This window comes from Anomaloglossus baeobatrachus, chromosome 5, assembly GCF_048569485.1.
Source record: "Anomaloglossus baeobatrachus isolate aAnoBae1 chromosome 5, aAnoBae1.hap1, whole genome shotgun sequence".
In the NCBI taxonomy this organism is placed as follows: domain Eukaryota; kingdom Metazoa; phylum Chordata; class Amphibia; order Anura; family Aromobatidae; genus Anomaloglossus; species Anomaloglossus baeobatrachus.
Window position 1 is genome coordinate 506,276,107 of NC_134357.1, and position 21,628 is coordinate 506,297,734.

Genomic DNA, 21,628 nt, shown 5'->3' on the forward strand with positions numbered 1-21,628 from the left:
GTTGGGACCATTAGTTGTGTTGTGCAGAAGTCTGGTGGATACACAGCTGATAGTCCTACTGAATAGACTGTTAGAATTGTATTATGGCAAGAAAAAAGCAGCTAAGTAAAGAAAAATGAGTGGCCATCATTACTTTAAAAAATGAAGGTCAGTCAGTCCGAAAAATTGGGAAAACTTTGAAAGTGTCCCAAAGAAACTGAGGAGTGCCCCAGGAAAGAAAGACCAAGAGTCACCTCTGCTGCGGAGGATAAGTTTATCGGAGTCACCAGCCTCAGAAATCGCAGGTTAACAGTAGCTCAGATTAGAGACCAGGTCAATGCCACACAGAGTTCTAGCAGCAGACACATCTCTAGAACAACTGTTAAGCGGAGACTTTGTGCAGCAGGCCTTCATGGTAAAATAGCTGCTAGGAAACCACTGCTAAGGACAGGCAACAAGCAGAAGAGACTTGTTTGGGCTAAAGAACACAGGGAATGGACATTAGACCAGTGGAAATCTGTGCTTTGGTCTGATGAGTCCAAATTTGAGATCTTTGGATCCAACCGCAGAAAAGGTAAACGGATGGACTCTACATGCCTGGTTCCCACCGTGAATGATGGAGGAGGTGTGATGGTGTGGGGGTGCTTTGCTGGTGACACTGCAGGGGATTTTTTTCAAAATTGAATGCATACTGAACCAGCATGGCTACCACAGCATCTTACAGCTATTCCATCCGGTTTGTGTTTAGTTGGACCATCATTTATTTTTCAAAAGTACAATGACCCCAAACACACCTCCAGGCTGTGTAAGGGCTATTTGACTAATAAGGAGAGTTATGGGGTGCTACGCCAGATGACCTGGCCTCCACAGTCACCAGACCTGAACCCAATTGAGATGGTTTGGGGTGAGCTGGACCGCAGAGTGAAGGCAAAAGGACCAACAAGTGCTAAGCATCTCTGGGAACTCCTTCAAGACTGTTGGAAGACCATTTCCAGTGACTACCTCTTGAACCTCATCAAGTAATCAAGTAATAAAATACATTATACACATTGTTCATACAGAAGTGTATATTAGAATTTGCATACTAATTATTTTCTAATAACAAAAATGTTCAGTGGTGTAGTGTACATAAATAAAACATGTACTGCTGTAAATTGTTTTCCATTTCTTTTGGAAACTTTATTTTAACTTGTAATTTTTATTTTACATTTTGTCAATAAACTCAATTTAAAAAAAGAAAATGGCTACTTTCATTTGTCAGTGTTTAGATGTGTAACCACATTTGCTTTCAAATTAAACCATTGATTTCTGCCCTGTGTGAGTTAACTGATGTCTATCTAAACTGTATTTCTCTGTAGAACATTTCCCACATTTCAGACATGAAAATGTCTTCTCACCTGTGTGAGTTATCTGATGCTTAACAAGGTGGTGTTTCATTGTAAAACATTTCTCACATTCTGAACATGAATATGGCTTCTGCCGAATGTGAATTCTCTGATGCACGTTTAAAACTGATTTTCGTTTAAATAATTTACCACATTCAGAGCATGAAAAAGCTTTGCTGTTTGTGTAACTTATCTGATGTGTAACAAAATTTGATTGCCGATTAAAACATTTTCCACATTCTGAACAAGAAAATGTCTTATCCCCTGTGTGACTTCTCTCATGTTTAACAAGATTTGTTTTCCGATTAAAACATTTCCCACACTTTGAACATGAATATGGTTTCTCCCCTGTGTGTATTATCTTATGTGTAACAAGAATTGATTTGATTGCAAAACATTTCCCACATTCTGAACATGAATATGGTTTGTTACCTGTGTGATTTCTCTGATGCGTTACAAGTTTTGATTTAGTATTGTAACATTTCCCACATTCTGAACATGAAAATGGCTTTTCCCCTGTGTGAATTCTCTGGTGTTTAACCAGATTTGTTTTCCGATTAAAACATTTCCCACATTCTGAGCATGTATATGGCTTCTCTCCTGTGTGAGTTCTCTGATGTGTAACAAGACTTGATTTGTCTGTAAAACATTTCCCACATTCTGAGCATGTATATGGCTTATCTCCTGTATGAATTCTCTGATGTGTTACAAGTCTTGATTTATTATTATAACAGTTTCCACATTCTGAACATGAAAATGGCTTCTCCCCTGTATGAATCCTCAAATGATTAACAAGATGTGCTTTTTGGGTAAAACATTTCTCACATTCTGAACAAGAAAATGGTTGTTCCCCTGTGTGACTTCTCTGATGTTTAACAAAATTTGATTTCTTTGTAAAACATTTCCCACATTCTGAACATGAAAATGGCTTCTCCCCTGTGTGAATTCTCAAATGTGTAACAAGATTTGCTTTCCGATTAAAACATTTGCCACATTCTGAACATGAAAATGGCTTCTCCCCTGTGTGTATTATCTGATGTTTAACAAGTATAGATTTTTCACTATAACACTTTCCACATTCTGAACATGAAAATGGCTTCTCCCCTGTGTGAACTCTCAGATGTTTAACAAGATTTGTTTTCCGATTAAAGCATTTACCACATTCTAAACATGAAAATGGCTTCTCCCCTGTGTGTATTATGTGATGTGTTGCAAGACTTGATTTGTCTGTAAAACATTTCCCACATTCTAAACATGAAAATGGTGTCTCCCCTATGTAAGCTATTTCATGTTCAACAGCCCTTCTGTGACTTTTCTTTTGCATATTTGTCTTTGATGAAGTAGAAAAAAGGACTTGTTGAAAAGGATCAGAGGACATATTTTTTCTTAGTAGGTCTTGATCTGGTATAATGACATGTTCTTCACATGTATCTGGTGTGATACCAAGATTATCTGCTGCAAAATCTGTGAATATCCACTGTCTTTCTGAGCTCCTGGAACAGTCATCTGCAAAGAATAAGAAATATTTTATAATTTTTCAGTAACTTTGCTTTGGAATTACTATATAAAATGTATTTTACACTTTAGAACATTCCCATGCAAACTGTAATACAATTCAATTATTGACAGACAGACAGACAATATAGCACAAAAAAGGAAATGATAGATAATAGTTTTAGGCCACCAGGTTATGTCCTTTCAAATGTTCACTTCTAATTGTAGCCCTCTTCTCTGTACGTTCATATTTCACTGTGTCTGTTGCATCACTTCTAGTTACATGTTCAGAGAACACTCATAAAATGGATCTGTAATCAGTTTTATTATGTGATTTCATCTCACATATTCTCTGACAGGTACCAGTTCTATAGCAAAGAGCAAAGCACATTGGAGCAGATCGGTCATGTACACATAAAGCCATGGCTTTGGAGAAAAAGTAAGGTTTTGTATACATTTTTTAAATGTAACTAAGCAGTGGATACGAGAAAGGAGAACTAAGTCATTGGTATTCTTTTCTATTCCATGAAAGTAAATAGAAATAATAATAATATTTATTCATTTATATAGCGCTATTAATTCCATAACGTTTTACATACATTGGCAACACTGTCCCCATTGGGGCTCACAATCTAAGGTCCCTATCTGTATGTTTTTGTAGTATTGGCTGAATATATGAATATGCAAGCACTTGGTGACCTGAAAAAGTATTTGCAGCAGTGTCTTCTTCGCTGGTTCTTTTGTAGATCAGCTAGTCTTACATTAAGGCCGGTGTCCCACTTGCGATTACCGTGCGTATATCTCGCTAAAGTTTCACAGTGCATCACCCATCTCTATGCAGCCGACCCGCTCCTGTGAGCAGCGTGTAAGTCCGTGACGGGTGATGCACCGTGAAACTCGCGCGAGATATACGTGTGGTAATCGCAAGTGGGACACCGGCCTAATGCTTGAAAGTTTGTGAATAGTGATGAGCGAGCACTAAAATGCTCAAGTGCTCGGTACTTGAATCAAGCAGGTCAGACACTCGCTCAACTCGAGTAAAGAGCATAATGGAAATCAATGGGAAACACCAGCATTTTTTACAATACATTTAACCTAAAGTACATGAGATTTTTACACTAACAGTAGAGAGAAGCTTTAATTTGTACCATCTAGCAGTTCTATAACATTAAGCCATGATTTAAGTCCTCCCGTTTGCCCATAGGTTATAACTTCCAGGGAGTCTGTTTACTTCGTTTTCTAGATAGAACTTCTTATACTAATAATAGTAATTTCCTACTTATTAATAAACTGGATCTCCAGATTTAGTAAGATTCTAAAATGCTATTGTTTAATTCTCTTGCCTCTGATCTTCACCTTTTGCACAATCAGACTTATCCATCTCCTAACAGTTCCAGATCCGCTCTTGTATATTGACAGGAGTTTATGAGATTGAGCGATATGCACAATAATGATATTCTTTCTTCTTTTGATTAGTTGCAAGATATTTTGATATCCCCCACTTGTACTTTCAGCTGAGATGTGCCTTGGACATAAAGCTCAATACACCTACCGTCTCAATCTCACCATATCCTCTAATTAGTATTCCTATGTCCTAGGGCCCATGAAGGCAGATATCTACTGTTTCTACACATTTCTTGTTGGCCAAGATTGGTTGTTCCCTGTAGCCAGTGGAAGCAAAAAGGAAATACCTCTTTGTCAATGAGTATATAAAGCTGGATAAGCGAATTATTTATCTATGAAACCTATTTTATGCCTATATAGCTACACAAGATGGACATGACCCCTTCCATAGAGTGCCATGGTTGGCATTTCCTGAGTGCCAAATTTTTGCATACATGAACTTGCCACCAATATTTTCTTTTTGGATTAATGTCTCAAGATTTATGTCTTCTATTTTATATGCCTTTATACCTGTGAGATATATGTCATTTTCTGGCTAATGATATTAATGTTCTGTGGCGTTTCACAGAGTGTTCTGTTTTGTGTTTAAGTTGTAATAATCTTTTCAATAAAGAATACTTGATTTAAAAAAAAAATTGTATTTACTTTGAAAAATATTGTATTGACTTGTTGCTTTCTAGTGCATGAATAATTTAGTTAAAAAATGTGCAAATCAAATTGAAGCAAGACAGGATGTCGACCAGCTACACTATATCCCACATCAATCTGACTGTCTCTGCTGCTAGCACCTCTCTTCTGTCTTTCTCCAACTGTCAACGGAATCTCCAACTGTCATCATTTCTATTGCTGCAGTTGTACAACACACACTGTTTGAAGTATTTGTCAAATGTTTTAGGGTCTTCTCTTCCTATCTCTATTGCTGAGCTGTGATCTCTGATATACCCTCACTTCCCAGAACCACCCCAAAATGAGTGCAGAATTCCCTTCCTCAGCTTTTTTAAGGGCTCTACTATTCCTTCTTGATTAGCTGCACTACATCATGTAATGTGATCAGCACACAGATCTCAGATGAACATACAAGAGGAGTTTCTGGGTCCATCTTTAGAATGGAAAACAAATTTCTGGATGATGCGCTTTTTAATGGCTATACAAACTGTCATGGATAAAAACAACTGAACTATTTTTAGTCACAAAATTTACCGAACAGCATAAATAAAAGGTCATTATATTTTACAGGTTGTTATTGTTACAGGGACACAAAATATATCCATATTATCTCTGTTTTGCATCTTTATTTTATGTTATAAAGTACTGTCATGTAGACTATCTGTATATTGAAGTACATTATGCTTGTAAAAAAGAATGCAATTGAGGCTTTATGTACAAAAGAATTTTCTGTGCCTTATGAGGTTTACTGATAATCTCTCTGACTTCTGTAGGTCACTGACACCAACAAGCTTCAAAAGCTTTTCTTCTTCCACGCTGCTCTGTCGATGTGACGTGTATTCTGCCGTCATGCAGATTGACCACCGGCTTCCCGCAGGTAGGCAGAAGAGAGCTGGCTATCAATTAGTATGACATAAGCATTAATGCCCATCAACAGAGCAAAGAGTAAGAGAAGCCACTGCTCTGTGAACGTGACATCAGTGGAATCTGCTGATTCGCCAGCAAAGGTGGTCTGTGACCATTCAGTACCGGCAGAGATAGGCACATAGCACAATAGGCAGGTAGTTAGCAACTACTTGAATGTTAGTTCTTAGGCACATTGTAAAAAATGAATAGGCCTTGATAACCCCCGTAATGAATCAGCCCCTAAATCCACATAAAAAGTTTGATGTGAACACATCCTAAAAAAAAAATAAAAAAAATTTACAAGCCAATGACTATAATCTGTGACTTCTCTGCATTTAGCAGTCACTATTCACCTGTGCGGTTATCTGTAGGAATCTCTTCTTTACACCGCTCATCACCCCTCACATATGTCTCTGTAGTATTAATATGGGGCAGATCTTCACCCTGAAATAAATATTGGAAAAGATACAGACAGTTGAAGGCATTTGAGGAAGTGATTGCAAAGAAACATAACAAGATCAAATGGCTGCAGGTCTCCTGTACAAACTGAACCTGTCGGCTCATAATTGTAACCAGCAGTCTCCATAACCAGAAAATTATGAGAAGATCCAGACAACATCTAATGTCTATGATCAGCTTTATCCTGTCATCTCCACCAAGTATAAACCATACACTGAATAGAAAAATTATCAGAGATACCCATCTATTACCATGTAGTTCTTTGCTTTTCAGAACCTCAATTAATTGCATCACAGTTTGCACAAGGTCTTGAGATTGTTCCCCAATGCCGACAGAATAGTTCTTTGCAGTTGTCGCAAATTAGATGAAGGTACTAACACGTTCTGAACATCCGATTCTACCTTGACAAAAGATGTTTTATAGGGTTAAGATCTAAGGACCGTGAAGGCCTGGAAACAAGGAAAACTCTGTCAGCTCAGCAGCTGGGCAGGGGAGAGTTACAGAGGGTCAGCTCTGCAGCTGGACAGAGGAAAGGTACAGAGGGTCAGCCCGGCAGCTGGGCAGGGGAGAATTGCATAGGGTCAGCCCTGCAGCTGGACAGAGGAAAGGTACAGAGGGTCAGCCCTGCAGCTGGGCAGTAGAGAGTTACAGACAGTCAGCCCTTCAGCTGGACAGAGGAAAGGTACAGAGGGTCAGCCCTGCAGCTGGGCAGGGGAGAGTTACAGAGGGTCAGCCCTACAGCTGGGCAGGGGAGAGTTACAGAGGGTCAGCCCTGCAGCTGGGCAAGGGGGAGCTACCGAGGGTCAGCCCTGCAGCTGGGCAGGGGAGAGTTTCAGAGTCTTCCCTGCAGCTGGGCAGGGGGGAGTCACAAAGGGTCAGCCCTACAGTTGGACAGGGGAGAATTACAGAGGTTTTTTTGTTTGCGTATTTTTTTCTTTTCACTTACTGGGTTAATAGTGGGGGTGCCTGATAGACGCCTTTCCATTACTAACACCAAGGCTTGATTCCAACTGACACTACACATCTGACTTCAACCCCAACTACTGTTACCTTGATTGCCAATGCACCAGGTCAATCAGGAAGAGCCAAGGTGAAGCGCCAGAATTGGAGCATCTAATGTGATGCACCACACCTGGGGCGGTTGTGGGCTGATATTTTTAGGCTGGGGAGCCCAATAACATGGATCTTCCAATCCTGATGATATCAGCCCCCAGCTGGCTGCTTATCCTTGGCTGGGTATCAAAAATTGGGGAACCCCACATTGTTTGTTTGTTTTTTAATTATTTATTATTTTGAACCAAACTAAACACCCTTTAGTTCCACATGAAAGGCACTAAAGGGTGCAAGGTTATAATATGTAGGGGATTGTGACATTATAATGCCGCAGGATCTCTCTCTTTCTATTCTATATAATATATTTCTATCCTCTATCTAGCTATATCTATATATATTTTTGCGTGTCTGTATATACAAGTCCATCTCAATAAATTAGAATAGCATCAAAAAGTTAATTTATTTCACTAATTCAATACAAAAAGGGAAACACATATATTATATAGAGTAATTACACACAGAGTGATCTATTTCCAGTGTTTATTTCAGTTAATGTTGATGATTACGGCTTACAGCCAATGAAAATCCAAAAGTCATTAACTCTAAAAATTAGAATATTATGTAAGACCAACTGAAAAAATGATGTTAATCTCAGAAATGTTGGCGCCTACTGAAGAGTCTGTACAGTACATGCACTCAATACTTGGTCGGGGCTCTTTGACATGAATTACTGCATCAATGCGGCGTGGCATGGAGGCAATCAACCTGTGGCACTGCTGAGCTGTTATGGAAGGCCAGGTTTCTTTGATAGCAGCCTTCAGCTCGTCTGCATTGTTTGGCATGGTGTTTCTCATCTTCCTCTTGACAATACCCCATAGATTCTCTATGGGGTTAAGGTCAGGCGAGTTTACTGGCCAATCAAGCACAGTGATACTGTGGTCATTAAAACAGGTATCGGTACTTTTGATAGTGCGGTCAGGTGCCAATTCCTGCTGGAAAATGAAATTCCCATTTCCAAAAAGCTTGTCGGCAGAGGGGAGCATGAAGTGCTCTAAAATTTCCTTGTAGACAGCTGCTCTGACTTTGGTCTTGATAAAAACACAGTGGACCTACACCAGCAGATGACACGGCTCCCCAAAGCATCACTGATTGTGGAAACGTCATACTAGACCTCAAGCAGCTTGGATTGTGGCCTCTCCACTCTTTCTCCAGACTCCGGGACTTTGATTTCCAAATGAAATGCAAAATTTACTTTCATCTGAAAACAACACATTGGACCACTGAGCAACAGTCCAGTTGTTTTACTCCTTGGCCCAGGTAAGACACTTCTGACGTTGTCTATTGGTCATGAGTGGCTTGGCACAAGGAATGAGACTCTGATCAGCTTCCATGTCACTGCTAAAGGAAAACCTCACCCCATCACGATGCTGCCACCACCATGTTTGGTGGTGGGGGATGATATTTCCAGAGTGATGTGCAGTGTTAGTTTTGAGCCACACATAGTATTTTACACTTAGCCCAAAAAGTTCTTTTTTCGTCTCATCTGACCAGAGCACTTTCTTCCATATACTAGCTGTGTCTCCTATATGACTTTTTGAAAACTGTAAACAAGACTCCCTATGGCTTGGTTTAAAAAATGGCTTTATTGTTGTAACTCTTCCATAAAGGTCAGATTTGTGCAGTATACGACTAATAGTTGTCCTGTGAACAGATTCTCCCTCCTAAGCTGTGGATTTCTGCAGTTCCTCTACAATGGTGATGGTCCTCTTAGCAGCTTCTCTAATTTGTGCTCTATTTTCTTGGGATGTCAGTTTCGGCAATGTCTTGGTGGGTTTGGACTTGTGCCGTGCTCCTTCCATTTTTGGATGATGAATTCAACAGTGCCCCATGTTCAAAACTTGGGCTATTTTTTTTTTTTACAACTTAACCCTGCTTTACTTTCCTTCACAACTTTATCCCTGACCTGTCACTACTTTGATAAACGTAAAGCTATACATGTATGGTATCTGCAATTTTGTACTGACCTTGGGAATAATACAGCTAAGACAGTTTTACGATATAGTGAACATGTTAAATAAAACAAAATTATGCAATTGCACTGTTTTTTGCAATTTCACCGCACTTGGAATTTTGTTCCCGTTTTCCAGTACAATAGGGGTCAAAATGAATTGCTTCCTTCAAAAGAAAAAACAAGTATTCATATGGCTATATTGTTGGAAAAAAATAATGGCTCTTGGAAGAATGGGAGGGAAAACAAAAAACGAAAAATGCAAAAATTGCTAGGAGGTAAAGGGGTTAACAATGCACACACCCTTAAGAACATTTTTCACTGGTGCCTGGAGTCAAAATAAAACTATATAAGTATACACAGTCAGGTACGCTTGTCTTTCTACCATAGAGTAATCCATTGCCATGATGTGACAAACTTGATTTGTCATAATTCACAGGTAAGGCCTAGTGTCCAAACATCCATTGACAGATATCAGAAGTCCCAGAATGTGCCTAAAAATGTTCTTCACATCATTAATCCTCTTTCAGAAAAAGTGAATTGATTCACATTGCTCATGACAGATTCAGATCCTCCCATCATCAATCTACATTCAACTGAACAGATACGGTTTTCCATTGCTTAGTGATATAATTTTTTGTCAAGTATTTTTTTAATTTCTGTTTACATTAATTAGTAATGGCCCTGGAACTGGTCGTCTGCTACTATAGCCCATCTGTTAGGAATGGTGACTGCATTCGAACACAATCGTTGATCTCTAGCGCAGTATTCAGCTGCAGGGCATAACTGGGCTCTAGCTTTTTTCAGAATGATTCTTGATACCTTGTTTACAATTATGGAATCCAATATCACTGGATATATGTAAATGATAACATTATTCTCAGTAAATTCTTGACACCATTACCATTTGTCAATGCTGATCCTGACTAATCTAAAGCCAGCTTTACATGTTACGATTCTGCATATGATATCGTATGCGATCGTAACCGCCCCCATCGTATGTGCTGCACGTTCAATTTTGTTGAATGTGCCGCACAAACGATTAACCCCCGTCACACGTACTTACTCGTCCATACAACCTTGATGTGGGCGGCAAACGTCCACTTCCTGGAGTGGGAGGGACGTTCGGCGTCACATCGACGTCACGCGGCAGCCGGCCAATAGAAGCGGAGGGGCGGAGCTGAGCGGCACGTAAACATCCCGCCCACCTCCTTCCTTCCGCATTGTGGGCCGGGAGCTGCAGGACGCTGGTAAGATCTGTTCATCGTTCTCGGGGTGTCACACACTGCGATGTGTGCTACCTCGGGTACGATGAACCACCTGACGTTCAATCCATGAGGAATGAACGACGTGTGTGCGATGAACGTTTTACCGTTCATTCGCAATCGCACGGAGCTGTTACACACTACAATATACCTTACGATACTGGATGTGCGTCACTTACGACGTGACCCCGCCGACACATCATAAGATACATTGTAGTGTGTAAAGCGGGCTTAACACCAATAACATTGTTCAAGCTTCCCATTCTGAAAACTGATCACTCCGATTTATGCTGCACTCTGCAGTCATGTGTCTAATAAATGTCAGATGGGAGTGAGAAAGTGTCTCTAATTAGTTGGCCATTCAGTGTATAATACTGGTGGAAATAACAAGACTGACCACAAAAGCTTCACAGCCATCTACACATCATAGGGAGATTTCATGACGCCTTCTCTCCATCTACCTGATCATCCTGAGGAACATCTGGATTTTCTTGTTTACAGTCCTTTTGGAGAAGAAGAGGACGGGGATATCTCTCTGGTGTTGTCCTCTCACTGGATAGAACTGGAGGAGACACATGCATGGACTGAATTCATTCTTTACATGCAGATAATTATAGGCCATGTGTATTTAGTCCTGTCTATTACCTGGTGATGTGAGAGGTTGGGAAACCTCCATCAGGACGTCCTTGTACAGATCTTTGTGTCCTTCTAAATACTCCCACTCCTCCATGGAGAAATAGACGGTGACATCCTGACTCCTTATAGGAACCTGACACATACAATGATACCATCATCCCCCGATCCCTTCATATTGTTACTGTATAATGTCCCAGCATTCCCAGCAGTGTCACCTCTCCAGTCAGCAGCTCAATCATCTTGTAGGTGAGTTCTAGGATCTTCTGGTCATTGATGTCCTCATGTATCAGGGGGTGAGGTGGAGGCCCCGTGATAGGGCTCAGGGGTCTTCCCCATCCTTCACACACAGGGGCCTGACAGCGCTCACTAGAGGTCTTCTTCACTACTGTGTAATCCTGGTTATGGAGAGACACATTAATAAATCTCACTACAGACATTTCCAGAGTCCTCACCTCTCCAGTTCTGCCCATCTGTTATTCCCATAGATAAGAATGATGTAATGTGACGTCATCAGAATCTCTCACCTCTCCAGTAAGCCGGAAGAGGATCTCTAGGGTGAGGTGTAATATCCTCTCCACCATCTTGTCCCCGTCCCTATCCATCCTTGATGGATCAATCAGGAACATTTTCTTATATAGATCTGAGAGGATTTTGTAGGGACCTGAATGGGGAGAAGATGACGATGTAACATCAGAAAGATCCCAATTAAGAAATCTCCGGAGCTGTTACCGGCTTCACATGATCACTACATCCAGTCCTGGCCCCGTCCTGCCCCCGGTATAACACACACAGAGATTTATCACAGAATATCTCCAATCCAGCACCAAAAACACAGAACTAATCTAAAAGAGAAAAACTAAATTACCATGAAAATCATAAAGTTATAAAGTGCAGGAACATCCACAGCGATGGGGAAGGGCAGAACCGGGGCCGTCAGGAACAGATAATGATAGAACATTAATATCTCCTGATAGTGACAACATGGAGCGGGCGACGGCCATAATGGAGACTGTACAGTAACAGAGCAGCGAGCGGCGTCAGGAGGGAAGTGACCCAATCTAATCCCATACAGACAGATCCTGATAGAGCCGCACAGACGGGAACACGTTCTGTCTCCTGGAGTGTGAGCGCAGCACTGAGGGGGTTAATGTAATGGGGAATCTCCACATACCTCCACCTGCAGAGCCGCACACTGGATATATGATCTGATGCCTTTTAAAGTAGATTCAGCTTCACTTCCTATAAACTCCCCTCTGACTCCTCCCCCAATGTGACTGATCACATGACTGTGACATCATCACAGGTCCTGTCAGCAGATCTTTCTAGAATAGATGGAGGATAACCTCTGCTCAGTGCAGGTGGAAGATAATAAGAGTCAGCTACCTGTAATATTTTTGCAAGGCAGAAAGTGGAGGAGGTTGACTGTCAGGGCGAGGAGTGGGACAACAAAGAGGATGACGATGAGCTTGTAATGCCACTTGGTGTGAACCCAGAGGCACACAGCTGAGGAGGAAGACGAGGTTACGTTGCCATTTCCCTCACAAACAAGTAGTGATGCAACCACGACAAGCACTCTCTCCTCAGCCACAGCTCTCTGCAGTTTACATGGTCAGCAAGGGTTGTCTAGCCTGGGCTTTATTTGATACAGCAAGGGATGACCCAACTTACGTTATCTGCCAACTTTGTAAACTGTATGACTCAGCAGAGCCAGAAATTCCAATAATTTGACTGCTACATGCATGAACTGGCACATACGCAACCAACATGAGTTATTCTAATAACCTTACTCCACTAAAATGCAGCCTAGTAGGCCTGGCCAACCACCAGCCACCCCATCAACTGTGTCTGGTACTGTTTCCTCCTCCGTTACCTCGGCAAGTGTTCTCACACAGGTATCAAACCACAGTACCTCAACTTGTTTTCTCGCTTCAGTCAGGGTGAGTGAGAGCATATCAGTTATTACGAAAGTGGACATGCTTGGTGTTTATGAACGATCTCAGACACCGAGCACACCACATCTTTTTCAATACACCATAACATATCCTTCTGCACCTCCTTCACTGTCCACCAGTTTGTCGTGTACACTTTACTCCACCCTCTGTCAGCACAGAAGCCAGCCCTAAAGGGGGCTTTACACGCTACGATATCGTTAATGTTTTGTCGTCGGGGTCAAGTTGTTAGTGACGCACATTCGGCGTCATTAACGATATCGCAGCGTGTGACACTGACCAGCGACCTTAAGCGACCTCAAAAATGGTGAAAATCGTTCACCATGGAGAGGTCGTCCCAAACTCAAAAGTCGGTAAGGGTTGTTTATCCAGGTGGTTCGTCGCTCCTGCGGCAGCACACATCGCTATATGTGACACCGCAGGAGTGAGGAACGTCTCCTTACCTGCCGCCGGCCACAATGCGGAAGGAAGGAGGTGGGCGGGATGTTACGTCCTGCTCATCTCCGCCCCTCTGCTTTGATTGGCCGGCCGCTTAGTGACGTTGCGGTGACGTCGCTGTGATGCCAAACGTCCCTCCCCCTTGAAGGAGGGATTGTTCGGCAGTCACAGCGACGACGACGACCAGGTAAGTGGGTGTGACACTGCCATAGCGATAATGTTTGCTACGGCAGTGATCACAAACAATCGCATGCGCGACGGGGGCGGGTACTTACACGCTCGCTATCGCTACAAATTGCCAGCGATATCGCTACTGTGTAAAGCCCCCTTAAGTCTTGCAATTGTGGTCACATAAAGGATTATTTCCTCCTACACATGACAAGCTAAGATCTTGAACTTCACCATATCTAAACTTTTGGCCATGGGAATGCTGTCTTTCTGCCTGGTGGATACAGAGGTTTTCTGAAAGCTGATGGCTGTCGCAGTCCCCCAGCACTAGTTGCCCAGTAGCCATTACTTCTCTAATAAAGCTGTGCCTGCGCTACACCAGCATCTCGTAGACAACATCACCCATTCCTTGAAAAACTCTGTGTCTGACGGTGCATTTCACCACTGATACCTGGACAAGCAAACATAGCCGAGGCGTTACATCTCACTGATTGGGCACTGGGCTGTGACTCTGGTGGCTGCGGGGGTAGACAGGAAAAGCGCTGCTCCACAATTCTTGAAATCCCCAAGGCTTGTGGGATAAACCTCTGTATCTACTACTTACCTTACTGCTTCTGCCTCCACCACCTCTAGGGCCTCCACCTGTGCCCTGAACCTCTCCCTTAATGTAACATGCAACAGTGCAGAGAAACTACCCATCTCCATACAACGCAGCCAGGGATCACCGCAATCAGACTGTGTTGAAATTATAATGCATTACAGAATGCAGTCATATAGCTGGAGAGTTGTGGACAGCTATCCAGGCCAAGTTTCAGCATGGCTGTCTTCACTGAACCTGGGATCAGGGAATCCCGTGTACAATAACGTTTTTTATGTATGTACATATATGATATATTAGTGTAGGGACCCACAAACATGAGGATCCGTGACGCGGATTGTGGGCTTACCGTACGCTATGGCCATATTACCTACCAATACCTCATATATTTCTTTATTCTTTTGCACAGAATATTTTATACAGGATGCAGCCAGGCCTCTTAATGTTAGGCCTTGCATATTATACTCACTGTCCCTGCATGGAGCACATATTTAGAACTGGCGTTGCCCGCTTGGATCGATTGTGATGGGCATAACTAATAGGCCGCATACCAGATACTGTGTGCCTGTGTGTGTGAACAGTGACCTCTGCAAGCCACAAGTGTGCAATTTTACCATCTTCCTTGCACCTGTGATGTCTCCATTTAATGGAGGTCTTGCTGCATCCTGGCAGTGCATTAGTCTTTTTGGCCTTGGGCAGTTTACATCTTCTGCCATTAGTCTGTGAGTTTTTGCTTAACTTTTGGAGGTTTTTATTCCTCTTTTTGGTGTTTTTTATGTATGCAAACCTGGTGGCGGCGCTTTGCCTGGGCAACCTCACAGGTGTGCCTTGCACGGTTCACGTCCTCAACCTAGTTTACCGCAATTTCTAGGTCGTTATCTCAGCTTGGATGCGCTGCTTCAGAAGGAACGGTCACTGTGTGCTCACTTCTGCCATTCGCAGACCATGGCTCATTGACATGCATCGCTACAAAGGTCTTTCGACCTACCGATTAACCGATTTATATGCGATGTGCCGACGCGGTGGATTGTGACTGTGGCAGCAGTGACGAACCCTGGTGCAGTATGTTATGATGCATAGCCTGGGCCAACACAGTCCGGGTTGTGGGCCAAATCATGCTTGCAAAGTGGGCACAGATGAAGGACCTCTGTACCCTTCTGTAGAGTTTCAAAATGGCTACAAACATGTTTTTTCCTGATGATGCTATCATCAGCATCACTTTTCCGGTTATTTCCAGTGAAGGAAATAAGTATTTGAACCCTTGGTGATTTTGTAAGTTTGCCCACTGACAAAGACATGAACAGTCTATAATTTTAAGGGTAGGTTAATTTTAACAATGAGAGATAGAATATCTAAAAAAAATCCAGAAAATTACATTGTATAAATTATATCAATTTATATACATTTTGCGGAAAGAAATCTGTTTGATCCCTCTGGCAAACAAGACTTAATACTTGGTTGCAAAACCCTTGTTGGCAGGCACAGCAGTTAGACTTTTTTTGTAGTTGATGATGAGGTTTTGGCACATGTCAGGAGGCATTTTGGTCCACTCCTCTTTACAGATCATCTCTAAATCATTAAGATTTTGAGGCCGTCACTTGGCAACTCGGAGCTTCAGCTACTTCTATACGTTTTCTAAGGGATTAAGGTCTGGAGACTGTCTAGGCCACTCATAACCTTAATGTGCTTCTTTTTGAGCCACTCCTTTGTTGCCTTGGCTGTATGTTTTGGATCATTGTCGTCCTAGAAGACCCAGTCACATCCCATTTTTAATGTCCTGGTGGAGGGAAGGAGTTTGTCACTCAGGATTTAATGGTACATAGCTCCATCGATTGTCCTGTTGATGCGGTGAAGTAGTCCTGTGCCCTTAACAGAGAAACATGCCAAAACATAATGTTTCCACCTCTATGCTTGACAGTGGGGACGGTGTTCTTTTGGTCATAGGCAGCATTTCTCTTCCCCCAAACACGGAGAGTTGAGTTAAGGCCAAAGAGCTCAGCTCAGTTTTTGTCTCATTTGACCACAGCACCTTCTCTCAATCACTCTTCAGACTTCAGATGAGCCTGCACATGTGCCTTTTTGAGCAGTGGGACTTTGCAGGCACTGCAAGATTTTAAGCCATTACGGCGTAATGTGTTACCAAAGGTTTTCTTGATGACAGTGGTCCCAGCTGCCTTGAGATCATTAACAAGTTCCCCCATGTAGTTTTAGGCTGAGCTCCCACCTTCCTCATTATCCTGGATACCCCACGAGGTGAGATTTTGCATGGTTTGCTGATCTGTCGATTGACACTCATTTTGTATTTCTTCCATTTTCTTACTATTGCACCAACAGTTGTCTCCTACTCACCCAGTGTCTTATGTATGGTTTTGTAGTCCATTCCAGCCTAGTGCAGGTCTATGATCTTGTTCCTGACATCTTTAAAAAGCTGTTTGGTCTTGCCCATGTTGTAGAGGTTAGAGTCTGACTGATTAATTGAGTTTGTGGACAGGAGTCTTTTATACAGGTGACATTTTAAGACAGCTGTCTTTAATGCAGGCACCAAGTTGATTAGGAGTGTCTAACTGGTCTGTAGGAGCCAGGACTCTTAATGGTTAGTAGGGGATTATATACTTATTTCTCTCTGCAAAATTAAAATAAATTTTATATAATTTATACAACGTGATTTTCTGGATTTTATTTTGGATATTCTCTCTCAGTGTTAAAATTAAACTACCGTTAAAATTATAGACCGTTCATGTCTTTGTCAGTGGGATAACTTACAAAATCAGCAAGGGATCAAATACTTATTTCCTTCACTGTACATGCTGCCTCACACTTTGAGTAGTCTGCAGGAGGAGGTGGAGGTCCCAGAGGATGAGGAGGAAGCAGAGGAGGATGTGGAAAGCAGACCAATATCTCTAAGGTCCGTACTGTTGTCACACAGGCAGGTGATATGGGAGAGTGGAGTTCAGTGATCATGGGGGGGCTCATGGTACCATGCAAACTGTTAGTGAAGGTGCAGGAGCTGAGGAACAAATGGAGGATGAGGAATAGGTGATAGGTGCCCAACAGTTAGATGAGGAAGATATTGACCATTAAATCAGCGTTCAGACCAGTAAAAGTTAAAGTTCCATATACTAAGTAAAAAAAAGTTTTAAAAAAAGTTTGGAAAAAAAGTAAATCTTTTAAAAAAAGAAGTCTGAAAATGAACAAGAAAAAAGTTATACTAATAAATCTGTATATTTTTGTAAAGAAAAAAAAAGTACATTTGGTATCGCCGTGTCTGGAACAACCCGATCTATAAAACTGTCACAATAGTTAAGCCCTTTAGTGAACACCGTAAAAAAACTAAAACATAACAAAAACTATGTCTTTTCATCAGACCACTGACAAAAAAATGGAATGAAACGCAATCAAAAAGTCACATGTAAATAAAATTGGTATCATGGAAAACGTCATCCTGTTCTGCAAAAAAACAGCTGCCATGTCAGTGAAAAAATAAAAAAGCTATAGCTCTCAGAATACAGCAATGTAAAAACTATTGTTTTTCTAAAATAGTTTTGATGGTGTAAAAGTGGCAAAACATAAAAAAACTATATAAATATGGTATCACTGTAATCGTATGGACTTGAAGAATAAAGTGGTCTTATCACTTTTACAACATGGTGAATAACGTAAAAAAAATCCTGAATTGCTGTTTCTTCTTGATTCTGCCTCACAAAAAGTGGAATAGAAACTGATCAAAAAATATTATGCGGCCCAAAATGGTACCAATAAAAACTCCAAGTCATCCAGCAAAAATCTAGCCCTCACATAATTCTGTTGGCAGAAAATTGAAAAAAAAACTATAGACTTCAAATTAGAGTGCTGCAAAAAAAATTTCTTTTGTAAAAAAGGATTTTCTAGTCTGACTGTAACCAAATCTAAATAAAACAATATAAATCTGGTAGCGCTATAATCGTACTAACGTGAGAAATAAAGCCTCTCTATTACTTATACCACTAAGTGAACAGCGTAATAAATAGTAATAAAGCCAATTTTTCAACTGATGTTGATTTGTTTATTTTGCCTCCCAATGATCGAAGTAAGGCGTGACTCATATTTCTCCTGCATTTTACGCTGAGCACTTACACTAGGAATTACATGTAAATCTTTGAAAACATGATTCAGACAAAATTCCCAACAGAAAATTCATAGTAATGAGGCAGATGTAGTCACTTTGAATTCTCGGCTGGCCTGTGGTATGGAGATATCCATCTTTTTAGGTGTGCATAAAGGTGCAATCAAGAAGAGTTTTGTGCACCTTTGAAAAGACTGACACTGCTGAACAGAGGCCAAATGGAGTCTAGAATAACTGTGTTGCCTCATTAGTGAATGGATCCATTGGTAGGTTTCATCTGAATCACGTATTTTGGAGATGTAGATGGAAACCCTCATGTAAGTGGTCAGCAAAGAGCGCAGGATAAATTTGAACTGATCCAAAATGTTATATACCCAAAATTGCCACCAACTAGCATTGAACTCTACTTACAAAAAATGTGCCCCCACTCAGGTCCATCATCTGTTAATGGAAATATAGGGGACATGCACGTAACTAGAAGCTAAAAGGCACTTGAAAAGCAATATGTCTCTCCCCAAAAAGAAATCCAGCAAAATCTGCAATCCCAAATGCCCCCTCCCATCTGATCATCACAATGTGTCTAAACCACAGTTAGCGTCCACATGTTTGGCATTATTGTGGTGAGGAATCCCGCTCAATTGACGGGGTGTGTGTCTCTAGAAGCATGAGCTGGGCACAATGCACTGGCACCACAATGTACTGGGCACTTCAAGGGATTATGTACAATTTTTTTTATTGTACAAAATTCACTGCATTTAACTTTAAAGGTGCTTTACAGAAACTAAATCATCACTACACCTGTAGATGAACTCCCAGAAGGGTGTAATTTCCAAAATTTGGTCACTTGAAGGGGTTTCTGCTGCTCTGGCACTTAGTGCTCTGCACACAAACTAATCTAGGAAAATCTGTGCTCCAATGTGCTCACTGCACTCCTAGACCAATTAATTAAGGGGTGTACTTTGTAAAATGAGGTTACTTGTATGGAATTTCAGCTATTCTGGCACCTCAGGGTCTATGCCAACGTGACATGGCACCCCAAACCATTATAATTAAATCTGAACACCAATATGGCACTTTTTCCCTTCTGTGGTTTGCACTGTGCCTCAAAAGTAGTTTCCGACCAGATATGGGGTATTGGCATACTCTTTAGAAAGGTTTAACACCACACTGCCATCTTAAGGAAGACACCAGATGATGAGAGTGATCTTTATTACACGTTTGGTAAAAAAAAAAAAATGCTTCTTCAGATAAAATCTGTGAATTTATCTGAAGAATTTTTTCCCGAAACACGTAATAAAGATCACTCTCATGATCACAAGTTTGAAAATGGTTTATCCTACGCCTCTCTGATCCACATGATCTGATATCAGACTTTGTGAGACTTTACTATAAATGATCAGGACAGCAGTCAAGGAAACTCTATGATTCTTAACAGGTCTCATCCAGTGTCATACTGCCAACGATGACAGAGCACATGGCCAATAAGAGCCGATGAACCAGGGGTTGGAACAGGAGCCCAGTGCCGAAAGGTCCTGCCCGGAATCTCAATTTTAATGGTGACTGCATCCTGAGGACATAGATAAAATTGCATACAATGGTGGAACAGGGAGCGATCAGATCATTGCTCCATCAGTCAGCTAGTACATCTCAGTTCTGCTGTGGCAATCATTGTGCTTTCTGCATGGAGTCTAAGTCCACACACAGTATAGACTGGAGCAGCACATCGTAGGAACAAGGCTAGATGATATATATTTTTTTAATTATTATTGTGTCTATGCATTCTCTGCAAGGGGAGGAGTAACATTAAATATATTGGGGAGCACTGTGGATGCCTCATAATTTGTTGGGAGGCACAGTGGGCACATTATACTGTATTAGAGAGCCAAGTGGTGGACTCATACCAAACTGAGGGACTTATTGGGGCATTATACTGTATTGGGTAATGATAGTGGACTCATACTGTATTGGGGAGCACCATAATGTGTGTGATTGGCATTGTGGGAGGTCATCATAATATAAGGTAGGACTGAAGGGGCTTAATGTTGTATAGGAAAATACATATTGCGGGAATCATACTGTGCATGTTGGGGGTTACAGTAGGGGTAAAATGTTTAGTGTGAATTGACTTTGAGAGCATCATTCTATGTGGAGGCCATCGTCGGGGTGTCATACTATGTGTAAGACATGGAAGGTATATAACGGTTGGTTGGACACTAAGGAGCATCACTACTTTTGTGTAAAATACATTTCTCTCTTCTCTGTCTTTAAAGATTGTGAATTAAACGTTTCCTGATCACACTATATATTATATAATATAATTGTTTTGTTTCTGGTGAGTATTTTGAAGGAGTTTTTGATGCAGACTATTGATTTAGGACACAATAATTTTTGCTCACATCAAGTTATCACTCTATTAATCAGATGAGACAAGCAGGCTATTATATGATTACCATACCAAGTGCCCTGATCATGTATAACAGCATCTCTCCATTGTGAAAGTCAACTAAGATGGTAAAAAGCATCACTAAACAACCTTTTTAATCTGCAGTTCTTAATGTAAATTATACACATCGTGTATAAGTGTATGTATATTATTTGGATAGTAATTTGTTTTCAATAACAAATGGTGAATGGTAATTGTTTACATTTTCTAATAATACAGGTATGGAAAATGTAGGTTTCTGAAAATTGTTTCAAATCCAATGCCTTATTCTTATTCTTTCTTCCAACCTGATTTAAAATCATTTGAAAAATATTTATTGCAGCCAAAAATTTTCACAATATTATCTATACAGATTTCTTGAACATTCATTTTGCAACTGTATTGGAAATTAATTTTTGTGCCTTTTTCTTTTCACTTCAAAGCTTCTCTTGATACCTTTTCACCTAAAGAAGGCCTGCAGATCTTATCTGTGAAGCATCCAGCAGTCGTCCACTATCATGTTCATGTTCCATCTACCTTGGTATCCTCATTCCATCTCCTTAACATCCCAATGAAATCTTTATCCTTTCTTTTTGCTGACAACACCAAGATTTTTTGGAAAGTAGTCCGAATGGGAATGTAACAAATGTAACATCAAATTCATCAGATAACCCAAGACTTTGAAACATTCCAGTA

The 21,628-nt window shown here is 41.0% G+C and overlaps 1 protein-coding gene across 1 annotated transcript in view; it reads right to left on the bottom strand.

Annotated features, from left to right (window-relative positions):
• Positions 1–386: 386 nt before the first annotated feature.
• Positions 387–21,628, bottom strand: part of LOC142312848 (uncharacterized) — a 57,376-nt gene continuing 36,134 nt past the window's right edge. The window contains 6 exon segments of the mRNA XM_075351836.1: positions 387–2,870; positions 6,188–6,278; positions 11,081–11,181; positions 11,265–11,388; positions 11,471–11,650; positions 11,780–11,980. Of these exon segments, the coding sequence (XP_075207951.1) occupies positions 1,273–2,870; positions 6,188–6,278; positions 11,081–11,181; positions 11,265–11,388; positions 11,471–11,650; positions 11,780–11,980 (2,295 nt within the window). The 3' untranslated portion in view covers positions 387–1,272.